The 20,250-nt window shown below is 52.0% G+C and overlaps 7 protein-coding genes across 7 annotated transcripts; 3 read left to right on the top strand and 4 right to left on the bottom strand.

Annotated features, from left to right (window-relative positions):
• Nucleotides 1–115: 115 nt before the first annotated feature.
• N7539_007042 (zinc-dependent alcohol dehydrogenase) lies at nt 116–1,321 on the bottom strand (the record flags this gene model as incomplete). The annotated part of the gene is made up of 3 exons (XM_056936643.1): nt 116–297; nt 378–1,105; nt 1,173–1,321. The coding sequence occupies 3 exons, from the start codon at nt 1,319–1,321 to the stop codon at nt 116–118; spliced, it is 1,059 nt and encodes a 352-aa protein (XP_056788578.1).
• A 672-nt stretch (nt 1,322–1,993) lies between these two features.
• Nucleotides 1,994–4,829, bottom strand: N7539_007043 (glycoside hydrolase family 2 protein; the record flags this gene model as incomplete). The annotated part of the gene is made up of 5 exons (XM_056936644.1): nt 1,994–2,788; nt 2,842–3,077; nt 3,154–3,584; nt 3,638–4,591; nt 4,708–4,829. The coding sequence occupies 5 exons, from the start codon at nt 4,827–4,829 to the stop codon at nt 1,994–1,996; spliced, it is 2,538 nt and encodes an 845-aa protein (XP_056788579.1).
• A 480-nt stretch (nt 4,830–5,309) lies between these two features.
• N7539_007044 (uncharacterized protein) lies at nt 5,310–5,921 on the bottom strand (the record flags this gene model as incomplete). The annotated part of the gene is made up of 1 exon (XM_056936645.1): nt 5,310–5,921. The coding sequence occupies one exon, from the start codon at nt 5,919–5,921 to the stop codon at nt 5,310–5,312; it is 612 nt and encodes a 203-aa protein (XP_056788580.1).
• Nucleotides 5,922–8,040: 2,119 nt separating this feature from the next.
• N7539_007045 (uncharacterized protein) lies at nt 8,041–10,532 on the top strand (the record flags this gene model as incomplete). The annotated part of the gene is made up of 3 exons (XM_056936646.1): nt 8,041–8,276; nt 8,356–9,478; nt 9,549–10,532. The coding sequence occupies 3 exons, from the start codon at nt 8,041–8,043 to the stop codon at nt 10,530–10,532; spliced, it is 2,343 nt and encodes a 780-aa protein (XP_056788581.1).
• A 2,681-nt stretch (nt 10,533–13,213) lies between these two features.
• N7539_007046 (glycosylphosphatidylinositol-alpha 1,4 mannosyltransferase I) lies at nt 13,214–14,607 on the top strand (the record flags this gene model as incomplete). Its single annotated transcript, XM_056936647.1, has 3 exons — nt 13,214–14,203; nt 14,272–14,379; nt 14,446–14,607. The coding sequence occupies 3 exons, from the start codon at nt 13,214–13,216 to the stop codon at nt 14,605–14,607; spliced, it is 1,260 nt and encodes a 419-aa protein (XP_056788582.1).
• Nucleotides 14,608–15,231: 624 nt separating this feature from the next.
• On the bottom strand, nt 15,232–17,630 carry N7539_007047 (DNA damage response protein RcaA; the record flags this gene model as incomplete). The annotated part of the gene is made up of 5 exons (XM_056936648.1): nt 15,232–17,035; nt 17,098–17,246; nt 17,309–17,388; nt 17,463–17,525; nt 17,594–17,630. 5 exons carry the CDS (start codon nt 17,628–17,630, stop codon nt 15,232–15,234), a joined length of 2,133 nt encoding a protein of 710 aa, XP_056788583.1.
• Nucleotides 17,631–17,834: 204 nt separating this feature from the next.
• On the top strand, nt 17,835–19,758 carry N7539_007048 (Y-family DNA polymerase; the record flags this gene model as incomplete). Its single annotated transcript, XM_056936649.1, has 2 exons — nt 17,835–17,969; nt 18,034–19,758. 2 exons carry the CDS (start codon nt 17,835–17,837, stop codon nt 19,756–19,758), a joined length of 1,860 nt encoding a protein of 619 aa, XP_056788584.1.
• Between the last annotated feature and the right edge of the window lie 492 nt (nt 19,759–20,250).

A 20,250-nucleotide genomic window follows, 5' to 3' on the forward strand; every position in this document is an offset into this window, starting at 1 on the left:
ATGTGAGCTCCTGTATGACTATGCAGTGAGCAGTCATGGTCGAAGCACACCTTCCCGAGAAGAACCCAAGATACTGTGGTTACGACGATTCTGTTATTCTGTTGCACTCAGAGGTCTAGGGAATCTTTACAACGGCTCTGCCCAGTACCTCATCCTTCTCAATCTTCCGAATGAGCTCTGGTGTATCAGAAAAGGAAAAGACCTCTACCGCGGGGGTAATGACTCCTTCGACGGCGAGTTGCAGCAGGTCTGTCATCTGTGCCTCTGACCCGACCGAGGAGCCTCTTATCGTAAGCCCTACAGAAAGGACATCAGTTTATCAATGTCCTGCGCAGTATGCAGTGTCCGTCAAAAACGATGAACTATCAACCACTCACCTCTGGCGGCGCAAAGAGTCGCTGAAATTGGCAGCTCTATATCGTTCTTTGGTAAACCGACACAGATAATGTGTCCCAAATTTCTGACCAAGCTTGGTGCCATCTGGAGAGCTTCTTTCGTACCCGGGACAACGATGGTCGCATGGGCACCCTCCTCGGTCAATTCCAAGACACGCTTGGCGACGTCTTCATTTTGAAAGTCGAGAAAGACCTCGGCACCCGAAGACAAACTAAGATCTCTCTTCTCCCTGCCCGAGTCGATTGCAATGACGCGATATTTCTTCACCCGGGAGGCTATCTGGACACCCAGATGACCAAGTCCGCCACCGGACCCTGATATGACAATCCAGTCGCCAGCTTGTAGTTCACCGTCAACATGAGCCAGGGCACCGGCCATGGTGAGGCCTGCACATAGTAATGGCGCAACAACTACATCTGACAGACCCGAGGGGATCGTGGTTAGGAATCGTGCGTCGGCAATGCTGTATTGCTGGAGCGTCCCAGGAACGTGGCGACCGACATTTTGCTGTTTAGAGCAATGATGGAAGAACCCTTTGCGACACACGGAGCATTCTTGACAGGCGTTGTATAGCCACTTGAAGCCCACGCGTTCTCCCATGAGAGTAGAGGAGACATCTGAACCGACTGCTACCACGACACCAACGCCCTCGTGTCCAATAATGGGATTGTAAACGCCCCAACCACGGACGGCGCGTACCTCTGAGTGACTTAAGTATGCGTTAGCTTGGGTGACGATACTATATCCAAGTTGGAAGAATGGAGGGAGAGAAAGACCAGATTCCCGAACAAGTCAATTTGACGAGAGCCTCATTTGGACCGGGACTTGTGATGGGTGAATCTTCGCAAAGAGAAATTGTATAATTGGGCCCCGGGTCTTGGACCACTGCTGCTTGTTGCAATTTGGGAGGAATTGACACTGCCATTCCTGGCGGCACAGAGACGCAGCGACGTTATTTTGAGGATAGAAGAGTCGTGCAGCTGCTTTGGAATAATCGAGTGCGACTGCGTCTTGGAAGAAGCTTTGACGGATCCTCTACTTTGTTGAGGAGTATCAGTGGTAGGTCTTATCCGTGTGTTTTCGAATATCAGCTCCTTCTCGCCGTTGGTTTCTCGGTGTTGGTAGTTTCAACTTGAAGATGGCCCGATTGCCACTGCCGCGCCAGATGCCGATCCTCGGGCAAAGGAAAACCGCCGGGAGCTGAATAACCGAGTTGTGCACTTGTTGGATCAGATGCGAACCCGCTGAACAGTACCCGACTGAACAGCAAAGCCAATCTGTTGTTCTTCAATTTGTAACTTCGTCCATGGAAGCTTGTCTCTACCGCCCCAGAGATGATTAACTGGAAGTGCATTCATTTGGCACTGGTAACAGTCCAGCAACCATCCATCCATTCTTCATTTGAACTCTACAATGCTCTGTAAATTTTGCCACGGACCTATGATACTTGCCTGACTAAGAGATAGGTACGAATGGACATCCAATCACCTTCGCATTTCACCAGTACTGTCCCTTGTTATATAGATCACTTCAATAGATGCTTAAAGATGAACATGATATGAAGCCAGATAAAGACTGGAACAAGTCACTCACGTCATCAAATCGTCTCAACGCCCTCCTGGCCGAGGAACCGGAATTTCAGAGGCTTATCGCCTAATCCGGACACTTCAATAGTCTGCTCATCACCTGGCACAATATCAATAGCATTATCGCTTATCCTGACTCCCTCCTGCTCCTCGATCACAAGGCACTTGACCGGCTTGCGAGAATTGACCGTCAGCGTGGCCTGTCCGGAAGAAGACCGCTTGAGCTGCACGTGAAGACCCCGATCTGAAAGATTGAGATACTTGAAGGGCTGAGGCCAGTCCACATCACGCGCGACGACCTTCTGGTCTACCCACAGGCGCGCAGCGAGAACATGGGGCTCGGGCTCGGCGATGTGGTCGAGGAGACCGTCCGTGATGATGTTTGTGGTGCCGTTAGCAGTGAGAGGAATGTTCTCACGGAGGATTGGGGTGCGGATGTCTCGGCCTGTGTTGACGGAGAGGAATCGAAGCTCCACGCTGCCGCGCACAGGCTCGGGGCTATTGCTGGATACCCAAAGCTCGTACTTGCTTTTGTGAGGCGGCTGGGCGTGAGCGACGCTCCAGTCGTGGTGCTCGCGACGAACGCCTACGGCGATGGGGTTCAGCACGCGCTTGACGGCGTAGTAGGCGGGTTTCGGATTTAGGAAGTAGTCGGCGATTGCCCAAGAAATTGTGGGCCAGCAGTCATTCAGTTGCCAGAGAAGAGCCCCGCCACAATGTCGCTCGTCACCCCATTGTCGGCGCCAGCCTCGGTAGCCGAACATCATCGTTTCGGCTTGAACGACTTGGGTCAAGTAGATGTACGTCTGGGGGTTTTTAGCTTGCGTTTGTTCAGTCTCTTCGAGAGAGCAATGCATACCTCAAGGTCAGTCGCTGTGCGCAGGTTCTCTACGAGATAGGTCGCCAGTCGCCTCTCGTGTCCGTCTGCTTTATTGTGAAAATCGATAACGTGCGACTGAGGGAATAGGTCTTTGCGGTCTTCGACAAAGTATTCGATCGTGGAGAGGTGGGGGAACGCCTCCATGCCGAATTCACTGTTGAACCGACCACCGAGGGTGTCGAAAATCTGATACTTTTCTTGCGTGCCGTGCCACACTGACGAGATTGTTAGTCGAAAAAAAGCCAAGTGGGACCGAGGTCGAGGTCGAGGTCGAGGTCGTAGGAAGCATACCATTCCACTGGTGCATATCACCAACCGTAGTATCAGACGACTTCTTCCCATCGCCCCATGGGCTTCCAGGATGGTAGAACGTGCTTGGAGAGTATTCGGTGACAACTTCGGGTAACAGCTTCTCGTAGATGTATCGAGCAGGGAAATCCGTCTTGAGCCAGCTGTCCGGATCCTTGTCTTCGTAGTTATAGGTCAAACCCTCCGATTCTTGCACCTGGTAGTCTTCGTTGTTTCCGACCCAGATGACGATCGAGGGATGATGGCGCAGTCGTTGCACGTTGTAAACTGTTTCTTCCCGAATTGACTCCAGTAGCGAGGGCCATGTGGGGTAGTTTCCACATCCGAACATGAAGTCTTGCCAGACCAGCACACCTAGCTCATCGCAAGCTTCGTAGAAAGCGGCATCCTCATAGATACCGCCACCCCATACTCTGCTCCAAGTTAGCAATGAGGTCCCCCTCAAGATCGAGAATTCGACTCGTACCTGATCATGATCTGCCGTCCCTCGACCATAAGCTCAATCCACTTGCGATATCGATCAGCTGTGACGTTGGTCAACAGACTATCCGTGGGGATCCAGCATGAACCACCGCAGAAAATATCCATCCCGTTGATGCGGAAGTAGAATGATTTGCCATGCTTGTCGGGTTGCTGAATCACCTCCGCCGTACGAATGCCAAACTTCTTCGAACTCTCGGCAACTTGAGCCTTGTTGCGCTGCAAGGAAACGGAAATGTTGTAAAGGATCTGCTCTCCATATCCGTGTGGCCACCAGAGCTTCGGGGAATCCACCGTGACAGTCATTCTGGCTTCATTCTTGGAGGAAACAGGTACTTCTTCCGCAGCAACCTCGGTCCCGTCCAGGCTCAGACTGAACTTGGCGGTAAAGTCACCACTAGACGCATTCTCAAATTTGGCCACCGCAGTAAGCTCCGCCGACCGATGATCTGAAGCCAGTTGAGTCTGAGGCCACAGGTCAACCACCCGAGCCGTATACACTTCCAGGGCAACGGGACGCCAGATACCCGCCGTCATCAGGACGGGGCCCCAGTCCCACCCCCAGTGATACTGAGCCTTACGGACAGCGAGACGCGACGGATCGCCGTTGAATCCAACCCAGGTGTGATCTGAATGCTCAGCTTTGAGCTCCAACGCCTTTTGGAGCGCACAGTCGAATTCAATCTCCAACACGTGGTCGCCTTCCGTCTGCAATGCCTCGGTCACATTCACCCGATGACCGAGAAACATGTTATCGCTTCTCAAGATCACATTTCCATCCAGTTTAACGGTTGCAAAAGTGTCGAGGCCGTCGAAGACCAAATCGATCGAGGAATCCGCGGGGACCTGGGGCCGTTGGAAGGTGTTGCGATAGACCCATGATTTTTCATTCACCCATCGAGCTTTGAGCTCATTGAAACCAATGAATGGATCTTCTAACCTAAGGAAGACAGGAAGAACATCATAGTGTGTGAGAATTGACTTTGGCTCATAATCGATCATTTCATGGGAGATTTCATGCGAGATTTCATGGGAAATGGATTATTGCCTACATACTTCTTGTTGTCAATGAGATCTTGCTGTACCACAGAGGGCACTACCTTTACAGGCATCCACTGCTCATTTTCACGATCACGGAAGCTCCAGCCTTTGGAGAGCAATTGACGGCTAACCTCCATTCCAACGATGAGCTTTGTGTTTGCTGATTTCCAGTCTGTCCGTGACCACCTTGGGGGGGGACCACAGCTATTTAGACACAGCTCCCCCCATCTTATCGATAAGAGCTATCCCCCGGAATTTCCTCTTTCGGAACGGAGGTCCAGACCACCTGACTTTGGTGCCTGAATGGTTTGGCAGTCAGCACACCCACTTATTACCGGATTAGGTGGTCCACGGCTTTCGCTGTATGATTGTCCTCCTCTCTGAACGTGACCGGCCCGTTTGGGTCTTCCCCATGGGCGCAGTGTGGATCGGGCAGCGCCCATCTTCCCAGCATCCACACCTCAACCAGCCGTGGAGAGACGGAACCTGCTGGCCCAAATGGGCTGCGAAGAGGAGGACCGTCCCCCTCCCCTCATTGAGCAGAGTCCCCTTTCGGCCACGGAGACAGCTCCGTCAAGCTGCTGGCAAATCTGCTTTCCGGACTCGTCGGCCCCCCGTCAGCCTGGAGGGCCCAAACCTCCTCGGTGTCCCAATCGTTCAACAGTGAGCGCATACTCCGCCACGTCTGCAATCATCATCGGAACTTCAACATCTCGATGACGCTCCAGAAGGAACGTGACGCTCTTTTCTGAGCACGAGTCGACATTCACACGGATGGGAAGAAAGGTCTCTGTACCACGTCCCGGAGATCGGTTTTCTGTTGACCCATTTCCATTGCAGTGCATCTTGAAACCCGCTAATGCGGCCTCCGTCCTGACACTAAACCGCTTGGGTCGATGGAGGCAGTAGTCGTCTGTAGCCGAGCCAATAACGGACCGGAGGTGAGATGTTTTCTCCCAAAGTGCTTCGGCATCCCAGCGGGACCCAACGGCCGCTCCATCGTGCAATTCTCCGCATTCCTCGGCCGCAAAGGGAAATCCACGAGAGCCACGTTGGTTGTTTCCATGCATGCCCTCCATCATGGGTCGTACGTCTCCCCAGGGGTTCACGGTGAAAGGGACAATCTCATGGCATGTGTCTTGCGGGGTAAAACGACGAACATCTTGGACTTTTCTCCCCCCCCCCATGATCACCTTGACGTCGCTACCCCGGATCAAGTGCGCGTACATGCCGAGCGCTCCGGCATTCACGAATAGGAGAGATCATGCATGGGGAAAACTTTCTAGGCTGACTTCCTTTTGTTCACGCCTCCTTTGATCCGATGGCCGCCTCTAGGCTCAACAGGGACGGCGCTGCCCGGAAACAAAGTCTCGGCATTCGGTGGGAATCAGGTTCGACCAATATCTGGTTCTGTCTAGCCATTGGTAGCCGACCCCTTCATCGCAAGAGCATTTCTTTCATCTCCCCATCCGACCCGAGTCTCCATTACTTTGAAAGCAAAGCTATGCACTGGCCGCACTGCGCTCGAGGAAAGAAGCGCTGTTTCTACGCTTCTATGAGCTTCACTCGACGGCGGGGATTTGACACTTCTGAAAATCAATTTACTGTGGATTGTGGAAACACAAGGCCATGGTCATAATGGACTCGACAACAATCACTCCATACCTCACTTGCCCAACCGAGAGTGACCGAGGAAGTCTGGAGAAAACCGGGGAATAATGCAGCAAGGCCGCTCGGCACCTGTCTTGATCCATGCATATATCGTTTATTATGCATGCATCGGCGGCGGCATGGGCCAAATAGGAAGTACATCCACTTTCTGGTAGATCGCGTCTTCGAGGCCTGGGAGACTGCCCAACGCCACGATGTCCCAATTTAGACTCGACACTTTCTTTCACGAGAGGGGTCTCTTTGGATCGGCAAGGCGACCCTCTTCCCCAGATGATCATCTGGTCGAACTCCTCGCGACTAGAGTAGCCCGCAAGCTTCAACGGCTCGTCTTCTCCAAGAAGACGGATGAACCCACCAAACACGATGCTTGTGGGTGTTGCCCCTCATCTCCTCAGACAAATAATTTCGGATAGATCTGTCCACTTGCCTCTTGCCCCTCTCCTGCCTGGGTCCATTTGCTCTCTACCCTGCCCCAAGGCGCCTTGAAGGGGGTTGCGAAACTAGTGGCGTAGAAAACAGAGAGGGAGGGTGCAGCCTCTCTCCATCATTTGCCTCCTTCATTTCGCTTTCGCATCTTGCGCAGCCAGGCCTGGGGGACTGGAACGCTGAGCAGAGCAATAAACGCCAAAAAGGATGGAAAAAAAAGAAACAGAAAAAAAAGGAAGGAAAGTGGCGCACTTCGGTGAGACTGTAAAGGAGAACTGCCAGTGATCGGAGATCCGCGCTGCCAGGATGTATGATCGGGGATCCTGGTCACTGATATGTCGGCATTCATTGCAAGTGATGAGAGTGGATAGAAGGGCTGACAGTCCTGTCTCCCTGTGCTTCTGCTTCTCTCCCTCCAAGAGACAAGGTCTCTGGGGCCACCTTCCCACCAGCATCGCTTTGGGCTTGTGGAGGTCTTGATCCTCTTGACTTGAGGTCTGTCCAGCATGGAGTCGGTCTACTTCTAGAAATGTCTGACTCTGGATTGTATGGCGCTAGACTGGACGCTAGCGCTATTGATCCCACACAGCGTCCGAGGCCTGTCCCTGGCGTGGATCCAATAAGCGAGGCTGTCTCTGGGGACCCCGGAGTCACCATCGCCAGAGTCCGGCTGTCAGCGTGGAAAAAATCAATAAATAGGGGACGAACAAATGACAAGAAAGAAGATATGCACCGTCGAGTCAGTAGTAGATGAAGAGACCCAACAGTCCAACCAAGGTTCCTTTCCTTGGAATTGCGGGGAGAAAGTCTCGCATGTGGGTAAGGCTCCTGTTTTTTTAACTTTCCAGTCTCATGGAGACTCGCTTCGCTCTCAACTGTCTGTTTCGTCACATTCTTAGTCTCTTGATGATCCTCTTTTTCGTGAATTCCCTCTTTTTCGTGAATTCCCAAGACCCAAGAAACTGTCACCTTCTTCATCCCTCAGCGCGCAAAGATCTGCTTCAAGTCTTCTTGAAAACTTCACCATCTCACAGTGCAAGTGGAGAAAGTCACACCACCCCCCTCCCCACAGTTATAGGATCCACCTCCCCTGGCACTCTTGACCGGCCTTACCCTACTCCTGTTTGTCAAACTAAGACGCAGGCCTGGCAGTTGGGTAGACGATCAAGAACCCCCGCCATCAGACTCTCTCGGGGGCAGAGTATGTGACTGCGAACCAAGACTGTGCCTGCGTGATACTGTGCAGCCATCATGTTCCATACATTTGAAGGGTTTGAGAATCCCACGGCAGCGACGCCTGCCCGTGCAGCGCGCCCTCCCAACCCAGAACGCCGTGACTCGGTCACTCGACGAGTCACTACACTTCGCGCCTGTACGTCATGTCGACACCGGAAGATCAAGTGTGATGGCGAGAAGCCATGTGAAGCATGCAGATGGTATAAGAAAGCCGATCAATGTCACTACTCAGATCCTCGTCCATCCCGCAGGTATGTGAATCCTCCAGGCGAGAAAGAGGGAGACCTCGGGAAGAAAGAGAGCGATGCACTAACACTTGAACACTTTCAGACATGTGGAAAAGCTGTCCACAACACTCGATGAATATCGGAGTATTCTCTCCAAGCTCTTTCCCAACATTACGCCAGAGTCGCTGGTGAATCTCTCACGCGAGAAACTGCTAGAACTGGCGACAGGCACTACTTCCGCAGCGTCGCTGACCCAGGTGCCGCCGGCCTCTACAGGGGCTCATGCGGCTCTTCATGCGGCCTCACCGGCTACATCGGGCTCCGGCGAAGCCCATGTGTCTCCTTTGTCCAACGATGACGATAACCTGGAGTCGTTGCAGAGCATGCCGGAGGAGCTGGACGACAGTCGTCCCGGCTCCACCGATCTGGTGGAAGTGGTGTCGGACGATGTGAACGCCCTTTCACTCTCTTCTCGACGGCCGTCCTCCTATCTGGGAGTCTCCTCCATCCAAGCAGTGCTCAAAGTCATTGTCTGGCTGGATCCCGGGAGCGCGGCCTTTTTCTCCAGAACCCCGCCCACTCATCCACGCGACCGCGGTAGTGTCGACTTTGAGATGCCGTCCGAGTGGAATCATGGTGAAGGTTCGCTGCAAGGCAATCATTTCATCCCCCCGACCGAAATGCAGATGCTCGATGCCTACTTCCTACATTTCCAGGCCTTTGCGCCTTTGATCGACGAGCAATCCTTCAGGGAGACCTACATGACCGGCCACCGCAAAGATGATCATTGGCTTGCCTTACTCAACATTGTCCTCGCGCTCGGCAGCGTGGCTGCATCGACGCCGGACGACCATACACACCAAACCTATTTCCTACGGTGCAAGAGCCATCTGAGCCTTAGCTCACTGGGCAGCTCCCATTTGGAGACGATTCAAGCTTTGGGTCTTATGGGGGGTTGGTACTGCCACTACATTATGCAGCCTAACCTCGCATACTCACTCATGGGCGCCGCGTTGCGAATGGCAGTGGGTCTGGGTCTACACAAGGAGTTCGCCGAGAGTCGTCAAGCGCCGAGCCCTAGCAAGTTGGCCTCGATGGATCTCAAACGACGGGTCTGGTGGTCACTATTCTGCATGGACACTTGGGGTGGTATGACCCTGGGCCGACCCAGCATGGGACGGTTTGGGCCCAACATCACAGTGCGGCCCCCGAATTGTCGGGACAAGGTATGTACTTTTCACTTTCACACGCGAAGAGCCAAGTCACAGCCATCGGACAGGCTAACATTTCCTCCAGGACACTGTGCTCGAGATCCTCCCATTGGTGGAAAATATTCGATTTGCGAAGATTGCAACTCAAGTGCAAGAGTCCCTCGCAGCTGCTCCACTTGTGAAGCATCAAGAGATGGCCCACGCAGATACTCAACTGCTTGACTGGTGGGAGAACCTCCCACCTGTGCTCAGGGACCACGATGCGTGCTCTGAATCCATCAGGACCGTTCGAACCGTCATGAGATGGCGGTACTACAACCAGCGGATGCTGCTTTACCGGCCTACTCTCCTCAGTTACGCTATGCGACGTGTACCCTACATCGCGCTTCGGGCTGAGGAGCGCACAGCCATTGAGAAATGCCGTGAGGTTGCCGAACAATCCATTGCAGATATTGCCGCCACCGCACAGCTAAATCAGCTGTGTGGGTGGAACGCCGTCTGGTGGACCTACCAAGCATCTCTCGTCCCCATCCTGGGTCTGTTCCTGAATGACCCCACCGCCGACGACGCCCGCGCCTCCATCGAATCATGTCAGGCGCAAGTTGAGATGGCGTTGGCCACTCTCGCTCGCATGCAGACATTTGGCCACACAGCCAAGCGGTCACTTGACTCGCTTGCCCGCATCTACGAGGCCAGCAAGCGGGGGCAAGATCTGTCGGGGTCGAGCAGTTCCGGCTCCCAACCCGCCAATCTTTACCCCGGTGGCCGTGACTCCGGCATGATGTTTTCGCCACCTGAACCTGCCCGATTGAGCATGGCCATGGGCGAGAATGGAGCCCAAGATCCCTTGGCCCCGCCATTTGTGGATGACTCAGGCCAGTACCTTTGGGAGTACCTGAGCTGGAGCGACCAGAACATGTGGCCGGGGATCACCGACATCGACAATCGCAGCGAGGCCATGGCTCTATTGACCCCTGACCACGAGAAAGGGCCCAAATTCGGAGCCCATCCCTACTTCGAGCCTATTCCTGATTCATATTTTGCAAACCCCCCCGTTTATTATGGATAAATTCTTTTCTTGCCACTGACTGAGCTTTTCCACTTTGTTTTGTCCCTTGCACTTCACGACCGGAATATCCATTGTACTCCTTGAAATTGGGTTTTAATATTTTGACTGGGTTATTTTGTTTGACGGGTACTTTTAGCGGATACGATGCTATGTGGGAAACGGAATTTTGTCGTGTTGGATACTTTTTGACCTACATACCTATTGCTGTTTTTTGAGTGTAAATATATCCCCACTTTGAATATGATCACTTTTATCGTCTCAACAAAGTCTGGCGTTAGTGGTCAACACCTTCGTTACGACCTCTGAACTCCTGGCCGGATAAGTCGATGGTCTTCTGGACTCTCTTCCGGACTTGATTATGGACACATTGAGATGACTGCTCTGCCTCACTGAATCGTCAGTGATTCACACTCAACTCTCTCGGACCGACGCCCTACCTACCTAAGGCACTTGGTTGAATTGTTCCCAATTCTACAAAGCAACATTGAGCATGGTTGAAGTCATCGAGGACTGTTCGAGCCTCGCAGACAAAGCGCCAAATACCTTCCCTCGGTGCATTCCATTTCGTTGATCTCACCCAGGTCAAATGAATGCATCAATGCAATGGCTAGTGGAACGACTTGGCGTACGCCCTGTCCCTCGTTTGTGCGCAATCCGAAAAGCAAGCAGGAGATTTGATGTACGTGCATCGCCACTCCAAGCATCATTCCTACCCACTACCTAGTAGTAAACTTCTGAATGTATTGGAGGACTTGAGAATCTCTTTACCCACGTTCAAATGAGCTCTCCCAAAGGGGTACACTTAATTAACTCCCCCCAGGTACAAAGTTCCATTGACGTCAGTAAGCATAACACCGTGATGGAAACATACAAGCTCTTTGAAGTTGATCTGACCTGCCATCAGAGAAATTACTTGCATAACTTCCCAAGGATGAGAGGGCTATCAAGGGTTCATGTCCCTCTTCGGCACGGAGCAAATCCCGTCACACATAGAAACTACATCATCCCTCCATTGCATGGCCAGTCTCCAGCTCTAGAGACCCTCCGGCCTGAGTGATTAAGATTCTGGGACAGACGTGGCTGGACACACGTCACTCGTGAAATGTTGTAGAGGGTTTCCAATGTCATGACTTGCATGGCTGGAGAAGTAATGGTGGTATGATTGAAGCCTTGTTTTGCGTTTGGCGCTCTTCGAATCCAACGGGTACGGGTGTCGCGCCGGCTGGTGTTCTTCAGCGCGCTTCGTCCTCCGATCTTCTATGCGGCTGAGTCATTGTTGGGATCTGCGGCGAGTCATGGGTGAGTCTCTACCTAAATACATATATGATATCAAAGTCCTGGACTGTCTTCATATGTAGAGGATGGTAATGGTGACGAAGTCGATCGATCTATTCATACTTTACTACTACCTTTCAGGTACCTACCGTCTCGGTAGGTACTTGACAATCTAAAGCACCCCATACATTGATGTTCTTATTTCAATCTCCGGTCAAACTTCTAGAGACATCGAGATTCGTGGTATCCGGGCCGAGTTGTCAACAATAGACTTGCATCATGCGTAGGTTGCCTTAAGCAATGTTCTCCACACATGTAAATAGGAGTAAGTACTAAGTACTATACGATTGTTGTCCGTGCACGTGTCGCGCTTTGGCGTTATTTCTGTGTCCTCATTATTATTTTTTTTACTATTACTATTATTCATTCGCGGATCTGTCATTCTGTGTCCTCATGTAGTTCCCATTTGTCCTTGAATGGAAGTAGCTCTCCAGAGCCACACTTGACTAAACCTCAAGGGAACTTCATTCGGTTTACCAAACGCACTGGCCCGGTGGCCCCCAAGTGCCTACTGCCTACCTATTTCGTTCGGCTTCAATGGTCCAAAGACATACTTACTAGTACGTATAGCAAATGAGGGAAGAACCTATGTGAAATGTTTGACTTGGATATGTAAGTGGTCAATGAGAGCTCATGGCATTTCCTCCAGAAAGACTTCTTGAAGTATCTACAGTCTTCGCAACCTTCACTCGTAACTCCACCCCCAGTAATCTACCAATTTGGCAACTGATCGGAGATAAAAAAAAGGTTCGTCGTCACGGTGAGCCACTTCCCCTCAGACTCTCCACAACCGATGTCCATCGCCACTCAGTATACAATACACTATGGAGAATACTAGCACGCGTTCTCCGCCACAATCAGCTATTGTATGTTCATTACTATACATGTATACACATGCATCTTGACTTTGGCTAGAGACGACGATCGACTCCCCAATATGGGGGGCATCCGACCAAGTAGTGATTGGTCCACCCATGACATGTGGACCCGCTCCCGCTGCTGACTCAGCTGATTCTCGACGGGCCTGTGGCTGGCCGTGTGGCATCCCGCATGGAGCTCTGAAATCTGTAAACAATCACAAATCACGGCGATGACCACGATGGCTGATTGAGCCAAGGCAGTGGTTGGAGAAATCGAGATTGTGTAAGGCTACGATCATCTCAGTGCTCAGCTGATCGTTGGAGATCAAATCCATCTCCAACTGGTATCACCCCCAAAACAGGAAGCTCCCTCGGTTTCCCACTCCGCAGCGAGACTCAAAGACCCAATAGGGAGCTTTCAGACCCCCAGATTCTTCAACCGTGAAGGATATCCACTGGGTGTCTCAGGGCCATCACCTCCCTCAAATGGCGTTGTTCGATTCATCTCTGCGGGTATTCGCGGCAGCCATTGTGCTTCGCCTGACTCTACTGGTCTATGGCGGTTGGCAAGATGCCAACTCCGCGGTCAAGTACACCGACATCGACTACCTGGTCTTCACAGATGCATCCCGCTATATCAGCAAGGGTCAGTCACCGTATGCGCGTGACACGTATCGCTACACGCCTCTGCTTGCGTGGATGCTTCTCCCCACAGCATGGGAGGGCGGATCGGGTTCTTTGGCGTCGATCGCTTTCGCATTTGGCAAGATCCTATTTGCCCTCGCCGATGTTGTGGCGGGTTGGCTCGTGGTCCAGCTATTATGCAGATGCTACCGCATGCCGACTGAGCGTGCCCTGCGCTATGTAGCTGCGGCTTGGCTTTGGAACCCCATGGTGGCGAACATCAGTACTCGAGGAAGCTCCGAGGGTCTCTTGGGTGTTCTTGTCGCTGCACTTCTTTGGGCAACTCTGACCAAGCGGGCTGCCCTGGCAGGTGTGATTCTGGGGTTGGCGGTCCACTTCAAGATCTACCCCTTCATCTATGGGGCTTCGATCCTCTGGTGGTGGGATGCGCAGCAGGATGGCGCTGCCCCGAGAAAAGACTTGAGTCTTACCTCGCACGTGCTTGGCTTTATCACCCGCTCGCGTGTGGTGCTGTTCATTTCGGCACTGGTCACCTTCACATCGCTCAATGTGGTGATGTATCGTCAATATGGCATGCCGTTCTTGCACCAGACATTCTTTCATCACTTGACCCGCATCGACCACCGCCACAACTTCTCTCCCTATAGCACTTTGCTGTATCTTGCATCCGCCGGCGGTGCAAGCTACCGCTTCGAAACACTCGCCTTTCTTCCGCAGTTACTACTCGCTGTGGTGGCTATTCCATTGGCCTTGGCGAAGAAGAGTCTGGCTACGGCCATGCTTGCCCAGACATTTGCATTTGTCACTTTCAACAAAGTGTGCACCAGCCAGGTACGCAACACTCAAAAAAAATCCTTGGAATTCTCAGCAAGAGAATCATGTCTAATGCACATCTGCAGTATTTCATCTGGTACCTCATTCTTTTGCCATTCTACTTACCCTCCTCTTCTCTCATCCGCAAGCCGAATCTAGGCATTGCTGCCGCCGCGCTGTGGGTCCTTGGCCAGGTAGGATCGTCAATTGTACAGCGCCTCCATTTTGCGAGCTATTGTGCTAACCGAGCATAATTCTAGGCAATGTGGCTCTCACAAGGATATAACTTGGAATTCCTTGGCCTGTCCGCATTTGTACCAGGACTTTTCTTGTCGTCACTTATCTTTTTCGGGATCAACGTGTGGATCATTGGCATTGTTATTCGTGACGGGGGGACAGAGGAGTTCAGATCTTCACCGTAGCCATCAGAGGATTCCGAGCCTGAGGGCGATGTATATATGAGGTGTCGACATTGATGGAATGAGTATGTGTATGATACGAAGTGTCAGAAACAATCTTCATGGCTAGCTGTCGAGCTATTTTACGGGCAGAGACATTGTATTGGAAAAACTGAGCAAGCAAATCATCATCATTCCATGTATTTGTACCCATGGGTCGCCCTTGAAATCTGTTGGTTGGAGCGCGCTTGAGGTCGTTCGTGAGTAGCCTGGAGGTATAGGGTTCCGATCGGTTGACTGCCCAGGTGGGTGCCCCAAGCCCGTCGCCTCCCAAGTCGTTGTCAACACCTGATGTACGACAGGCCGTCTATAACCTACGGCGGCAATCGCCCGAGCGCTCACTTGATCGTATGGACGATCTTTATTGCGTTGCAGACGGGATATGCCTCATGGTTGTCACCAGCCACGCGAGTGAATATTTACGGTCATTCTCCACTGACAAAGATGTGATTCCCTAAATATGAATGACGGAGGAATGACATGATGTGTCAGACTTGGTCTGCTCACTTCACGGTGTAAACGGTAGAATAGTAGGCAGTTTTTCTGGGTATCTGGTGGGCAAAGAGAAATAGACATGAATGTAGCTTGCTACCGTTTCCTCCGAAATGAAAACCTCGGCTCCTCATCACTGTCAGAGTCTCGTATTTCGCGAGGTCGTTTCTGGCTGCGATTGCGCGACGACAGAGACTGAGACCCAGGAGTAGGATCCGGCGTTGCCGAGATCGCGATCGATGATTCAGGCTGTTCAATTTCCTGGTCGTCGGCCACAGACGACTGTCTTGTCTGCCGGGTGTCCTGCTCGCTCGGCTGGCTGACTTGCGTGGACTTCGTGCTGCTGACCCAGTAGTGTTCTCCGATACCAAAGTCCTTGCGGGTCACCTCTTCCAAGGGGACAATCACGCTCTGGATTCGGCGAGCGTGCCGTGGTTCTCCCTTCCTTCTGAAGCGCTTGAAGTTTTTCCGTCCGTTCCACTTGTCGTCCCATCTTTCGGAGGTTTGGTGGTCTCCTTGAGGTGGTTTGCGAAGTGGTATGTCCATTTCCTCGACGATTGCGAGGTCTCTCATCTTCTCCACGTCAATGTCCTGAGAGGCTTGTAGATGTTCCTCGGCCTGGCGCTTTTGCTCTTGCTCTTCCTCTTCGCGATGTTTGCGTGCAGCTTCTCGGATGTCAAGCTTCGCGCGTTTGGGTTTGGGGACAGCATCTGCCAATTCACTCTGTTTTCTCTTTTCGTCCCGGCCTTCACTCATCTCGGCGCGTCGACGCTTCATTGCTCGTGCTCCAGGTAACAACTCCGCCACTGTGTCCTCTTCGTCCTGCTCCATTGCGTCACCGTTCTCGTGACCCACTTCATTAATTTGAGATGATCCCATGGCCATGGGCTGAGTCGCAGGCACATCTTCATCGACAGGCGTGTAGACAGGTACTGATTCTATGTCGAAACCATCATCAAAAGCTTTCATCTTGCTGACATACTTTCGTGTTCCCGAGGTCTTTCGTTGCGACAGGGCCGAGTTACTCTCTTCTTGAGATGGGGGCACGCTTGATGTGTCTTGCATGGAAGCCTCCCTCGCGGAATTTCTTGACACCGCTTTTTTATTTGCCTGGCTTTCATCCGACCCGTCCGCACGCGGAAGCGGACGACACAACGGAGATGCATCGTTACTCAAAATAGCATCGAGGAACTCACGCTGCTCGATCACTCTCTGGTCCGTGATGATAGCCACCTCATTGCCCAGCTCGATGGACCACGGTTCGAACTTGCCTTTGGATCGGAAGCGAACTAACACAACGCCGCCTTGGCCCTCTTGCTCCGAACCAATACCCTTTTGGCCTGCAGCAGATCGCATATATTGCACAAGCTCCTGGGCGGTCGTTTCCCCATCCTTGATTTGGTAAAACAGAGCTTTGCCTTGGCCATTATTGATCGCTTCTTGTAAGTTATCGAACTGTGAAGCATCGCCGAAAATAAAGGTGTAGCCCTCGAAGACATTGACACGCCTAGCGTCGGGTGCAAATGCTGCAGCTGGTCGACCAACAGGCTCGTTTCCAGCAGGCGGGAGGTGTTCTGTGGGATCTGGCCACGCGGAGTCAAAGTCAAGCTCTAGGGGAGAAGGCGATGCGTCGTTCCCAAGATCAGTCGGGGTGGTGGCATAAACAATGGCGTCGATATAAGAGTGCTGAACGATGTATTTGCCATTGATCAAAGCCTGGAGCCCCTTGGCTGTGTTTCGTTTGCTTTGTACGACGTGTGTTGTTTGTTTGACCAGGTATGGGATAATCGTTTTGATGTCGAGGCTTTCGAGACGGTTCCGAGCCTGAGCCAAGGGATCCTCAGCTCTCATATCTTTGGATGAAAATGAGAAGCTTAACACGACAGGCTCCCATTTGATTCTGTGGGTTCATTGTTAGAGACCGCGTCGATAGATCCTCGGAGGCTCTGGACTTATGCTCACCTCAGCGCATGCGGATAGTTGCCCAGCAAGATACTGTTCTCATCCCCAGACAACGCCCTCTTTCCTTGAATCTTTTCACCATTGACTACAGTACCACGACTGGAGTCAAGGTCTGTAATGGACACCTTCGTTCGCGCATGTGTTCTGGTCTATCGCGGGTCGTCAGCACAGTCCATTCTCGGCACATTGGTGTCGATCGAAGCTGTCATACCCCATCGCGCGGCTCCACATTGGAGATTTCAATCAGCATGTGTTTTCGAGAAATTGACTTGTTCGGGATGACATGGCGCACTGGTTGAAAGGTTCATTGTTAGCTTGCTGATGCTTTTCGGCACGTAGGACACCCAACTAGGTAGTCCACACACCGTCATCTCCCTTGACCCGTCCAAAAAGATATTGCTTGCCCGGACGCAGCCACAGCCGCTTTCCTGATCATTTCACTTAGTAAATTCCATTTCCACAATCCAGTCTCCCAGTGACCTCACTGAAGGCTTACCGTCCAGGAAGTCTCCAGCCGTATCCAATATCCACATGTAGCCCAGTCGTTGCGGAGAGACAAGCGGTGCCGCCCGCACACGTGAATCGGTAACGCGCTGTCACGTGGTCTGGCGTCACTTTCTGTCGCGTAAGCCAGGCTGACGAGTCACGATTTCCACCAAAGTGCAGATTCCGTAGCATCGAGTAAGCAAGCATCAACTCGACATCGCTCGCTTTTTACTGATGGCTCGCTTGAAAATATGACAACTCCCGATGGAGCCGCGAAGGAGACGTCCGTTCCGCCGGAAGGCGAGGAATCTTTCGAAACCCTCAAATATCAGCTGTTGGGACCTTCCTTGACAAAGGCAGGTCAAGATACAGTTGATCAGCAAAAAGTGTGTTAAATAGACCATTGAACCGCTGAGGCTCAGATGGCCAGCTGACCATTAATTTTCGAAGGTGTCTGAAATCATCTACAATGCCTCGAAGGGGTCGAAATACTTCGATCACGAACAGGAACGTGATCGAAATCTTACCGTCAAGATCCAGCGCATCCTCAAGGAAAAAGCCAGACTAGAGAAGCTAGATCTCTCGCACGATTTACGCCGGGCAGATGAGTACCTCGCGAGCCTTGAGCTAGGCCGCGATCTCTCCCAGTACATCATCCATGTAGACTGTGATGCGTTCTTCGCAGCAGTGGAAGAACTAGATCGTCCGGAACTCAAGACGGTCCCTATGGCTGTTGGCAAAGGTGTATTGACGACATGCAACTACGAGGCCCGAAAATTTGGAGTTCGAAGTGGCATGGCGTCGTTTGTGGCACTGAAATTGTGCCCACAGTTGATTCTCATTTCATCGAACTACGAGAAATATACCGCCAAGGCGAAGGAGATTCGTGAAATTCTGGCCCATTACGATCCGCTCTTTGAGAGCGCCAGCATCGACGAGGCGTATTTGAACATTACCGCGTACTGTTCAGAGAATGAGCTGAGTCCAGACGAGGCCGTGGAGCGCATGCGAGAGGAGATATTGGAAAAGACCAAAGTCTCGGTATCCGCCGGCATTGCTGCGAACGCGAAACTGGCCAAGATTTGTTCAAACAAAAACAAACCAAACGGACAATATCAAATTCCCAATGACCGAACAGCTATTATGAGCTTCATGCGAGATTTACCAGTGCGCAAGGTTAATGGTGTCGGTCGGGTGTTTGAGCGAGAACTGGACTCCATCGGCATCAAGACATGTGGTGACATCTACCCTCAGCGTGCATTGTTGACGGGACTGTTCGGTGAGAAGGCCTTTCAGTTTCTCGCACAGTGTTATTTGGGTCTCGGGCGGACCAAAATCGAGCCAGTGGAAACACATGAACGCAAAAGTGTGGGCACGGAAACCACCTTTCATGCGATCGATGGTAAAGAAGAGATCCGGGAAAAGCTTCAATGGGCCGCGGATGAGCTCGAGAAGGACCTGGAGCGAACCCAATTCAAGGGTCGAACATTGTGCTTAAAAGTCAAGCTTCATACCTTTGAAGTTCTCACCCGCCAAACCTCGCCTCCCCGGCCTGTGAACCGGGCGAAGGACTTGTACACTTATGCTCTCCCTATGCTGGTGAAGCTCGAAAAAGAAATCCCAGCGATGAAGCTGCGACTGCTAGGTTTGCGAGTGACCAACTTGGTCAGCACGAAGAAGTCTGGGATCAACTTCTTTGGAGTGACGACTGTTCCAAAGAGCAATCAGGTGGAGAGCGTCGAGCCTCTGAATAATGCCCAAGAAATTGGCGCCGAAGAAGCATTCGAGAACGCCGCTCGTCAAGAGCAAGAAGATGAAATGAACGACATCGAGCAGCTCAGTCAAGATGCAGGTTCTCATGTTAGGCCTCCTTCTCGTGACCGGAAGGCCGATCATGTCACCGCCATTGGTGAGTCTATTGCGAACGACTCGTCTCTTTCACCCTCTACTGCAGAGCTCTGGGAGTGCCCGGTCTGTAGTCGTCCTCAGGTCGCGGACAATCGAGTCTTCAACGACCACGTAGATTTCTGTCTTTCAAGACAAACCATCCGTGAAGCAGCTCAAGATTCAGCGTCGGAAGAGCTGACCGTGCCGTCTGGCAAGAAGCGCAAATCGTCGGCTCAGTCGTTGTCCGCAGAGGCTGATTCTCGACAAAGAAGACTTTTCTTCAGTTGACGTGTCCCCAACCGGTGACGCCTTGGGCTTAGAACGAAGCATAATCCCAATGGAACTGAGACCGGAAGCCATCTCAACCTTAACATTACCTATCATGTCTATGCGGCTTTTCAAACCAAACCTCTGATTGCAATTGTACGGGCGTCGTGGCCATGACTCCAAAATCCATACTCTCTTTCCAATATTCTATAGATACCTGGAAGGTGAGGCTGTAGCAGACCACACTCTCTCTGCAGATCGTGAACCCTTTTTTCGCGTTTTCCATGTTTTCCATGTTTTCCATGCTGGAACCATGGCTCTCGCATACTTCAACTTCCACCGACCCCTTCTTCATTGGCTTTTGGAGCAAGTGGACCCTCGGGGATCTTCCCCCTTGTCAGCTTGTGACTTTTGGCTCAAACCCACCGACATCAGGGCCTTGCAGACGCCTCGCGTCATCCTACTCGATATTGAGGGATTGAATGACGGGCTATGGTGTGCCAGCGATCAATA

Source organism: Penicillium diatomitis, assembly GCF_028827545.1.
Source record: "Penicillium diatomitis strain IBT 30728 chromosome Unknown utg000009l_segment0_segment0, whole genome shotgun sequence".
Lineage (NCBI taxonomy): Eukaryota > Fungi > Ascomycota > Eurotiomycetes > Eurotiales > Aspergillaceae > Penicillium > Penicillium diatomitis.